The sequence below is a fragment of the Galeopterus variegatus genome, unplaced genomic scaffold, assembly GCF_000696425.1.
Source record: "Galeopterus variegatus unplaced genomic scaffold, G_variegatus-3.0.2 Scaffold8711, whole genome shotgun sequence".
Classification (NCBI taxonomy): domain Eukaryota; kingdom Metazoa; phylum Chordata; class Mammalia; order Dermoptera; family Cynocephalidae; genus Galeopterus; species Galeopterus variegatus.
In genome coordinates, this window is record NW_007734822.1 from 12,792 (window position 1) to 24,517 (window position 11,726).

Consider the following 11,726-nt stretch of genomic DNA (forward strand, 5'->3'; position numbering starts at 1 on the left):
AAAAAAAAAATTTTTTTTTTATTAATATTTTTAAAAAAAAAAAAATGGGGGGGGGGGGGGGAGTGGCAAGCCCATCAAGGCCATCCACACTTTGTCTTGAGTTATGATAACCACGCTTCCTAAAGTCTTATTACAATCTACAAACACAGGGGGTTTGCTGGTTAGCTCACTTGGGAGAGCATGGTGCCACTACCACCTAGGCCAACGGTTCAGATCCCCATACCAGCTAGCCACCAAAAAAAAAAAAATAAATCTAATAATAAAATAAAATCCACTGACATGAAAAATTTATTTATGGAGGCAACACATACCAGCAACACATTAATAAAGACATGGGTTGTAATTTAGGCTCCACTATCTAATATTTAAGTTTTCTTGGAAAAATTATTTTGTGAACCTCAGTTTCTCTGATCAACTTCACAGCATGGTTGTAATGATTATGAATGACTTCAGCCATTCAATAAACTTCTTCCTTTGACCTGAGAAGGCTTGTTATCATCTGCAAACTTGAGAAAAGTGGGAGGGGGGCCCATTGGAGGAAAGCAGAAGTGGGTGAGGGCACAATGGCAGAGAACAAGAGAGTCCAGTGAGACCCCTAGATGATCAGAAGAAACCAAAGAAGTTCTAAGAAAGAAGCAGAGAAAGGGAAGAAGATAAAGTGCCCTAATTATGTGACAAGTGGCAGTAAGTAAATTTAATACTTATAACAACATATGAACCTTTATATAGTTAATGGTTAAACTTGAATGTGTGTAATTGTGGGATTTAACTATAAATCTTAGTCATTCCTAAATAGTTTTTCAGCTTATTTTGAGATACAGTTGAATTAAAACATTCCAGCCTATGAGTTAAAAGAAGTTGTTAGACCCCTATTAAACTGGCCAATCTTCTAGAGCCTTTTGTTCAAAAGAAAGTTTTCCAATACTTGTTGTTAGTCTAATACACATTTGGGAATCAACTGTTAAAACTGATTAACAGCAACAACAACAAAAAGAAACAGGCTAGCATCCTAACAAATTATTGATAACCTCTCTACTCAGGATAATTAAAAGCTAATACTGTTATATTTCAGTGAGTGAAGTAACTTTTATTTGCCCAGACGGTTCTCCCTTTTAATCTTAACAATGACATACATGTTAAATTCAAAAGCAACATGTGAACTTTGGCCACCTGCTTCAACAAATAAAAATGAATTAAAAGCCAAACTGATCTCTTACATTTTCAGGCTTTAAAAGCATATTAACAGTGAATTGTGGCTGCTGTACAAAACTATTCATTACAGGTATTACACTGGAATCTAGATACAATAATCCATTTAGCCCAGATTCCCATAGAATGCAGTTCTACCCTAAAAATAAATTCAGTTTATTTGTTTAAAGGATATTTCTCCATTGTGGTATTATAAGATGGATCTTCCACATAGCAATGTTAAATTACCATTATTTTACCTTGAAGTTTTAAAATCTTTAGGAAGATTTGTAACTCATAATTATAGGTTTTATTTTTATTTCTGACAAATTCCTGCTACAGCTTTTTTCATTATTTACTATAACTAATTTATCTGCAGGCTCTCTCCCTTCTACAGCAGTGAACATATACTAAAATACCATCTGTATTCCTAAAGTCACATAACAACTCCTTAATTTCCTGTACTGGCCGGCCACCAAAAAGAAAAAAAAAAAACACCACTTCCTTAATTCCAATCAAAGTAAACACAAACTATTTAGTATGGAACTCAAAGCCTCTCAAAACTGGAACTATCTCCTAATCTAGTATGTTTATTACCACAGTCTAGCCCATCTGTAATCTTCCTCAGAATGAAGACATGCCTTGCCTTTTCTACCTTTCACTATTCCTTTAACTGTATATAAAGTTCCTATATTTCAAAACAGAGACTATCCTTTAAGGTTCAGGTCAAACTCACCCATTCACTTAACACATTAATCCCTTACCACATGCCAGGAAAAGTTCCAGATCCCGGAGACACAAGAATGGAAAACATCAACTTCAACACCTTCAAAGTGCCCCAGGTCCGGTGTGAAGTCTTTCCTAGTCACCTTTATTGAAAGTTGATGTCTTTTCTCACTGTTTAAAACTCTAAGTGCTTACACTTATCTTGAGATAGATAATGCGTGTGTGTGCATGTGTGTGTAGCATCTATTACTAAAATTAGAACTGTAACTTAGGCGCAGAAACCATACCTATTTTCCTCTTTAAAAACTCTTTTTTATGTAATAGGTGCTAAAAATTTGATAGATAATGCGTGTGTGTGCATGTGTGTGTAGCATCTATTACTAAAATTAGAACTGTAACTTAGGTGCAGAAACCATACCTATTTTCCTCTTTAAAAACTCTTTTTTATGTAATAGGTGCTAAAAATTATTTTGTGATTAGAAGGTTGGAGGGAAAAATTAAGAGTATACATATTCTGTATCCTGATAAAATTATCTTATCCCTAAGAAAAAATAATTATAATGGATTTAAGAATTAGAATGTGTCTGTCAGTCAGAAGTTACCTGTTAGAGCCATAAAGAGAAGGCTAACCTTTGATAAACAGAGAGAATGGAAAAGGTTTATCAAGTAGTAAAGAGAAAGAGCTGAAGTAGAGAAAATTTAAATTAAAAACAAAAAATTGGAAACTTTTTTCTTTCATCTCCAAAGGAGGGAGGGGGAAATCACAGTTCTTATAGGTAAGCAGCTGAAATACAGCTTATTACTTAAAAACAATCTAAGAACACAGACATGTTTGGGGACTCTAAATAAGCAAAGTAACTAACCTCATTAATTCCTCCACTTTATCATCTACATCTATGTCCTCTTCTGAGGCTTCAAAACTATATGACCTCTGACCCATGCTGTTGGCATGGTAGCGAGTTGGTGACATCTTTCCATTGGACGTGGACAATCGCTCAGTGTTCTCCCTCCCATTTTGATTGGTAGTGCAAGGCTGTGGGGAGGTATCATAACTGTTGCTAGGTGATGGGGACATTCCCGAATGCTGGGTCTGTGTGGAAGCTGTAGCTGTAGAGGAAGATGCCGGAACATTGTTGGTACTGTTCCCATATGAACTTCCTCCATAGCTGGACCTTCTTCCAAACTTGTCACTATGCTCTTGATCAAGACGGTCCAAAGTTTCCAAGGCATGAAGAATTTCATGTTTAGTCATTCCAGTACGCCGAAGGCGCTGAAGCAGATCTATCTGCTCTATGGTAAATCTGGGTTCATCGGTATAGTGAGACATGGTTTCCAGCAAACTAAAAAAAAACAAACAAACAAAAAAAAAAACAAAAAACTCTCTTTATTGACAATATCTATCAAAGAACATACCTTTATAGAGAATGCTCAGCAGAAGATGAAATATTTCTGTGTCAACTTCTTTACTGAAAATAATAAGACATATCACATGCCAGAATGTTTTTGCCATGGCAAATGGATTGGTACAGATACTGAGTTTATTAGCAGGTGAATATCAGGTGTAATATAAAACCCAATTTCATATGGCATACAATCTACATTTTCCTCAATTTTGGTAAATATAGGAACCAAAATTTTAGGTATGTCAATAATACCAAAACAACAGACTGGGGACATACAGTGCATTAAGCCCAGGCTATGTGATAACTCACAGTGCTTTTTCCATCTCAAATGTATTATTCCATATTAGACTATTAGTGGAAAATTGCTGAAAAAATGGTTTGTATTATCTGGCTTTACCATATATCAGCAAAACTGACCTAGGAACTCTATAACTTCATTCTGTGAAAACAAATGACTTGCTAAACTAAGCCCAAGAAAATACTAATAACCAGCAAAAACATTTCAGAGGAAAAATGAGGGACGTACACTTAACTTATCAAGCACCACTTAATCCACTACTTAGCGATTTCATGACTTTTTCATCGCTGAAATGCATTCTCTCTTAGCACTTAACTGAGGAATGGACCTTTCATGGTTGTACCCAAAAAGAACTATTCAGTTTTTTAAGGATATTATTCCTACAAGTTTCCTTTAACTAGTACAAGGTATTGTAACACAGCAGAAAATGTTTTCTTAGAGTGAATAACAATATTAAGTTGAAGAGAGTTGTCAAGTATCATAAAAATTCTCACTACTTGAATTCCTTTCTTATAAAGCCTGGCCTTCCTGTTCAAGATTGTTTAAAGTGGTAATCTCTTCTATATTAATTTTTATTGTTCCAGTGCCACACACGATGCATGGTACACAGTAGGCCCTTAACAAGTGTCTGCTGATTGAAACAGATGTTGAGGAACTTTCTCATCCTTCATGGGTGAACATCTGCTCTGGACCAGTCCCCCTAAGTCTCACTGTTTCTTCATCCATCGCTCTAAGCTAAAAATTTATTGAACATTCACTTCTAGGCAGGTTTCATATAACATAATCTCATCTAATCCTCACAGCAACTCTCTGTGGTAGATATCGTTTATTTTACCCTTTACTTCATTTTATATTGATGAATTGATTGATTGTTGAGGAAACTAAGGCTTAGAATACTTTTGTATCTTGCAAAAAGTCTGAGTAAGAAGTAGAAAAAAGATTTAAGCCTAGATCTTATTGAATCCAAAAGCATACATTATTCTGCTTTCCAATATACTGTAGGACTTATTGGAATCATATGACTTGGGACACAGGCTGTTGTACTCCTTTAAGTCTCCAGTTAAAGCCATTTATATAAAACCACTCTAATTATTGATGGACTATGGGTCCTAGTGATAGTGTTTTACACTTAAAATCTTTGTTCCATCTAGAATTTATATTTACTTAATGCGTGTGAAAGGATTTGGGCTTTACTTTGTCCCAAATGGATGGCTAGTTTGTCCAATATGCTTTAAAGAATAATATATCTCTTCTCCTCTGATCTGAAGTGCCACCTTTAGCATATACAGAATTTCTATATAAATCTGTACCTACCTTTGGATTCTCTATATATTCCAGTCTTTCACATCCTTTTAAAAACAAGCAGGCAGAAATCTAGAATTTTTGTGTGAAATCTCTCTAGTTTTACAAACAGGCTCATTAAAAATAAAACAAAAACAAACACACATTCTGCAGACCTAAACTAACGTGTTGCAGGCTATTTGTGCACGTGAGCCACAATACCTGTGCTAAACCTATACTCATTACAGTCTATTTTCTTTCAATACTCATTCATGATAAGTTATCCATCATAACAGGAAGACCTGTTTTCATTACTATTATATTCTTTCTTGATTGCCTAGGTTCCTTCTCCCTAACATTTTATAATAAGAAATTTTAAAGACAGAGAAGTTTAAATAAATTTATAGTGAACACACATATATTAACCACCTAGATTTTACTTTTTTTTTCTTTTTTTTTTTTGTGGCTGGCCGGTAAGGGGACCTGAACCCATGACCTTGGTGTTACCAGAACCATGCTCTGCCAAGTGAGCTAACGGGCCAGCCCACCATTCACTTTTTGTTTGTTTGTTTTCGCACCACCATTAGCTTTTTTTTTTTTTATTTTTTATTTTTTAAAGATGACCGGTAAGGGGATCTTAACCCTTGACTTGGTGTTGTCAGCACCACGCTCAGACAATGAGCGAACCGGCCATCCCTATATGGGATCTGAACCCGTGGCCTTGGTGTTATCAGCACCGCACTCTCCCGAGTGAGCCACGGGCCGGCCCCCACCATTAGCTTTTAACCACACTTGCATTACACACATCTATCCATTTCCTTGTCCATCCTTCCTTCGATTCATCATTTTTTGATGCATTTCAAAACCTGTCCACTTCCCCGTGAATACTTCAGTATACATATCATTAAGTAGATCTGAGTATTTGTTCAGGATTTTTTTCCTTTTGAGGTAAAAGAAAGTATACAAATCTTATGTTTACCATTCTGATAGTTTTGAGAAGTACGTACACCTGTGAAATGCAAAATCCATATGAAGGTACAGAATACTACCATTATACCAGGACGTTCCCTTAGGTACCTTCCAGTCAATCCCTGTCCCCTTACCCCAGAGGCAACCACTATTCAGATTTTTGCCCACCACAGATTAGTTTTGCCTGTTCTAAAACTTCATTTTACCCTATTTACTCCCTTTTTGTGTGTGTGCTGGCTGGTATACGGATTGAACCCTGTACCTTGATGGTATTGGCACCATGCTCTAACCAACGGAGCTAACCAGCCGCCTCTCTATTTATTCTTTTGTGTAAAGCTTTTCTCACTAAGCATGAAGTTTTTGAGATTCATCTATGATGTTGCACATTATTAGCAGTGTGCTCCTTTTTATTGCTGAGTAATATTTCACTACAAGACTAGACAGACCACAGGTTTGTTTAACTGTTCTACTGATTGACACTTGGGTTGTTACCAAGCATTAGCTATTCTGAATGGTTTGGTTATTATAGCTGTATTCTACTAATGTTCTTGTTAGCCCCCCCACCCCGCCCCCCATAATATATCATTACCTGGTTGGGAGAGAACAGAAAACTTCTCAAGAGTGACTTACTTTTTCTCCTGAGCAATTTCAAAAGATCTGTACACTTGCTCTACACAAGTGGTCTGTTACAAAGTGTTATGCAGGGCTGGTCACATGCCTTGAATGAATGCCTAGTACACAGAGGCACTCACTCTGGAAACTCATCAAGCTGGACACTACCGGTTTGTTCATTTCAGCAATGCATCACGCTTAAATGGAAAGTTTCTTCAAAAAGCTGTGTCCCTGGTAGTCTAGTGGTGAGGAGGGGGAAAAAACCATGTGAACATTTTCCTAACAGTTTATACGAGACTCTTAACACTTTAATTTCTGCTTTTTTTGGGGGGGTGGGGAGGGCTGGCCAGTTTAGTGATCCAAACCTATGACCTTGGTGTTATAAGGCTATGCTCTAACTAACCAGTTTCTGTTTTAATCCTCAGCCCTCTGTCTGCTCTGTCAAATGCTTAACAATATATTACTTCTTTTTAAAAGGAGTGGCCAAGGGCTGGGCAGTCAGCTCAGGTGGTTAGAGCACAGTGTTATAACATCAAGGTCAGGGGTTCAGATCCCCATACAGGCCAGCCACCACAAAAAATAAATAAATTAAAAAAATAAAAGCGGCCAAATTCCTTTATTAATTCAAATAATTTACCCCTTATTTTATTGGCTTGGTAAATTCAGGTTTGTATACATCATTCTTTTCCCTAGAAAATGAAGTAGACCTATCTGTTGCTATCTTCCGTTTTCATGGATCAAATATTTCATAAACTGACCTTACTTTATATTTGAGACTTCAGGAACCGTTTATAATAAAACAAATGGACAAAAACAAAAACCCCAATCATGATGTTTCCTATCCTATTTGTATCAGAGGAGATAGTAACCTGTACATAATTTTTCAAACCTCTCCCCATATGGAGCAGCACTCTGTATATTTTCATAAAAAGGTAAGTTATATAAATTTCATTTATTACTGAAAAGAATCCATCCTAATGCTTGAATTAGAACTGTCAGAACTAAAGATTTCCTGGTTTCTGAAACAATGTAATATTTCATGCCATTTCAGATTCACTGATTTTTAGAAACCACTTTTATTTCAAAAGTTGTGAAAGGAGAAGCAGTAGACACTTGTTATTTTTGCCTGCCTAGAATGCCTCTTTGCTTTCAAGGACATGTTCTTGGGGCTGCCACTCAGAACACCCCACCTTCTGGTCAACAGGGTAGACATACAAGGAAGCCAAGCCTTAGTCTCCTCAAAATTTTCTTGTTAAACTAGGGGGAAGGTGGACAGTCACTATAACTGTGCTCAGTTGCAGGAAAATGTACATCTGAAAAATTCATCACGCATGTGGAAGAAGCTAACATTTGGGAGAACATACCAACAAATGCAGAGCAGAGCAGCGGAGAAGGGTCTGCAATGTTCACATCCTTTGTTCCAGTGTTCTTGAGGCCTTGATACATCCCTGCTCCTCTTGCTGTTTTGTTACGTGAATGAATTTCCCTTTATGCCTCACCTGGTTTAAATTAGATTTCTGTGCCTTGCACCAAAAGAGGCCCCTAATGCAAAGATATAACCTAAAGCAAAAAGATCCGCAACTGCTAGAATGGAATGTATGATGACTATGGAGTACAATGATAAGGGCACAACGAACAGGACCAAACTGTGCACGTGACAATGAAGATACAATATTTTACTGAGAAAATGCTGAGATTGGAAACTGTCTTGGATATTGAGAATACTATTCCAATGTGCATTAACATAAAGTCATACATCCTGGAATTTCCAAATTTTATTTCTCATAATATACCTAGTTTAAGCACATAATCACAAAATTATGGGAGTAAATGACCTACAAAGGTCATCTAAGTCCATGAAACCAGCAATTCTTTTTTAACAGAAAAAGATAACATGTAAGAACTGAATTAATTTTCTTATGAACAAGGATTGTTCACAGGATAAAGAACATCTTTCACTTTAAATTACTAATCTGAATGCAGACTCAGACCAATAATAATTGAAAATGATGTGAGAAGAATTTTGACACTGCAATAACACAGACAATGTTTAAAGCATAAAAGAACAATGGCTCAGTTCATAAACTGATGTTCTAAGACCATGCCATGAGACTGTAAGAAGACATGTATCTCACAATAAATTTTATCACTGCTTGAATGTGTACCTAAACCCTTTTTGAAAAAGGCATGGTCTAGAACATATTTTTGTAAACTAAATTCTACAAACATGTAGAGCAAAGAAGGTTAAAGAATTCACAAATGACTAACCTTGAAATTACATGGGCAAAAAGGACATTTACTACTTCACTTATAAAGCATCAATAGTTAATAAGATTTTACTGGATAACAAAGCTTTTTCTTCAGCTTGAATCTGCTGTTTTTATCATTTCATCTAGAGTGACTAGGCAAAATAAGTTAGTTTTGTTTTGCATATGTGGTATGTACTGCCTGATGATTTAACACATTCTAGAGGCAATCATTATACTCATCATCTAAAGATGTACTCAGGCCCTTCTTACTATTTATGGCACATTGCCCTCTTTCTCAATTATTACTACCATCAAAAGAGTGACAGTCTTAATTAAAATAAGAAAATGACAAGAAGTGAGAATAAGAAATGAAGTTTTACTGAGGATTGAGCTTGATAGTATAGTCAAAATGGTTCTATAATTCAAAACAATAGGAGAAGTAACTAAAGCACAAGAACAGTGGCTATGACTGTAGCTAATGGTACAAAAATGTTCTTTTCATAATAAAAGGACTTGTAAAAAGTAGGATTATATTCCAATGTCTCAGTTCCACTTTAATATTTTAAAAATTACCACTGATCTCATGAATATTCTGAAGAAAATTACAAACATCATAACATTTCATCTTTAAATATTTTAGATGAATTTCTAAAAACATTAGGCCTCTTAGAAAATACAGCCACAAGACTATTATCATACTTCTAAAAATTAAGACTAATTCCTTAACATTATCAAATATCTATTTAGTAATCAATTTCTACATACAGAAAATTTTATTTTTCAGGTAAAATTCACATACAATGAAATGCACAAATTTGGAACATACAGTTGAGTGTTAACAAATGTATACCCCTTGTAACATTTTCCACAGAACCTTTCCATCACCCCCAAAAGTTCCCCTGTGCCTCTTTTTCAGTCAATTCTCTCCCACATCAGAATCAAACTATTTTTCTGGTCTTTTTTTTAAAAACTAAAGATTAAAGTTCCAGCATAAACACTGTTTTGTTTTCACCTTCTTTTAGTATACTACTGGAGATACATACATGTTGCTTGCTGGAAAAGTAGTTCATTCCTCTTTTATTGCCAGATAATATTCAATTGTATGAGTATAGCACAGTTTGTTTATCTACTCTGCTGTTGAACTGAGGGACCTTAAGTGTCCTTGCGGGGTCAAGCCACCACTCATATACACATACACCTCAATCATTAATTAGACTTGACTTTCCATAGAGGCCTACTTCCATCCTAACTGAGCAACTAGACTTTAATAATTTTGGAACTCACTCACTATGTGGTTAATGTACCTAATCAAGTGTATTCCCTGTGAGGTTTGTTTCCATTATTCTTCCCCTCTTTAAGCACTGTGTACCTAAGAAAAAATTCTCTTCTTATGGTAATAAACTGTGATTTGTGAAATTACACTTTGATCATCTTCCTTATTTCCACCATAGCAACAAATCCAAGTAAAAACATGTTTATAGAGGGAGATATAAGTTAGTATATCAAAGAACTAGAGACCATTTAGATGAAAGTCATTCATTCAATTAACATTTATTTAGTGTCAACTATGTGTCAGACCCTGTTCGAGGCACAGAAGATGCAACAAAGAACAAATCAGGCAAAAATGCCTGGCCTCATGATGCTGACATTCTAATGGCTACTGAGAATAACCATTCATAAATAAATGGTTTTTAGAAAGGTGGGGGTTAGGGATTAAGGCCCAGAAAGATGAAGTACCTTCCCAAGGACACAGGTACTCAGGCTTCAGTTCACATCTTCTGGGCCTATTCCAGAAACTTTTCACTATATCATAGAATCAATGAGAGAAGGAAAAAAATCTTAATGAAAAACCTAAATAATAAGAAAAACCTATCTTAATGTCTACTTATTGAATTATAGAACTGTCAACCAAAACGGAAGAATTTAAGTGAAATGTAGACTCCACCAAATTTTAGAAAATACTTATGCTAAAGGCACTCTGCATTAGACTCTAGAGATGCACTTAATGAGCTAATAGATACTTTATCTTCTCTAATATCTGAAATTCCGGGAATACTTTTATTCAGAGGCCTATTTAATATGAACTGGTGGTTACAGTTCATATCCCAGTACAAAAACACTCTCAACATAATACCACCATCTCAATTTGTACTTTTTGCCTGACTCCAAAGAAGGTCTAGCAACTACATTAGCTAATAGGCTTAACTACATTATCATCCCCGGTAGGTAAAGGGACATGGCCAAGGTGCTAGGAGTTTGTACACAAAAGGCAGCATTAAGGTAACATGCTTCCAATATTCTGCTTGTCACAAGGAATCTAACACTAGCTCTCTGACATGGTTACCCATCTACCTCACAAGCTTCTAAGTCATTAAGCAGTTAAAAATAATAAGTAGAGTAAATTTATGTTCAACTGAAATTAATGTCAAAATCCAAAGTTGAAAATAGAAATGGTAAAGAGAAAAGGTTGATAGATCTGAAAATTCATTCCTCACCATATGATTATGACACTTGTTCACCTTGATGTCAAACAGGTATACGATTTGATTCTTTTTATTCTACAAATGTCTGTGGTCAAACTCAGATCATAATCATAATGATTTCTTAACTTTAAAAAGACTGAGAAGGTAAAAATTGAAAAGGACTAGATACTTACACCACTGGAAAGGAACTGAGCATACTTTACATGAGGCGGATCAATATCCTTTCCAGAGATAATGAGCACTATTTACCATTCTGTAAAATAAAGATAGAAAATGGACATATATTTAGGTTAATCAGGTGTTGAATAAAAATTTTAATTATGACTTAAGTATATTATGAGTTAACATTAACTAATCATGTTTTTAAAAATTATTTTGAAATTTTGAAATGAAACACTTGTTTAAAGCAAAATTTTTAAAATATATAAAAATGTCATTGACAACTTTCCAAATAACTCACTTGGAAAAAGTAATGAAAATCATACCCTTGATGTTTAATCTGTTTTCAGGAACCACC

At 35.3% G+C, this 11,726-nt stretch overlaps 1 protein-coding gene across 1 annotated transcript in view; it reads right to left on the minus strand.

The window, feature by feature from the left end:
* The window catches only part of LOC103608700 (homeobox-containing protein 1-like), a gene marked incomplete at its 3' end in the record, with an annotated part of 17,472 nt that extends 6,028 nt beyond the window's left edge, over window positions 1-11,444 (minus strand). Inside the window, exons 1-2 of the mRNA XM_008593102.1 lie at window positions 11,383-11,444; window positions 2,778-3,254 (exon numbers count right to left, since the gene is read on the minus strand). Of these exons, the coding sequence (XP_008591324.1) occupies window positions 2,778-3,254; window positions 11,383-11,405 (500 nt within the window). The remainder of the gene's footprint in view (window positions 1-2,777; window positions 3,255-11,382) is intronic.
* Window positions 11,445-11,726: the final 282 nt, after the last annotated feature.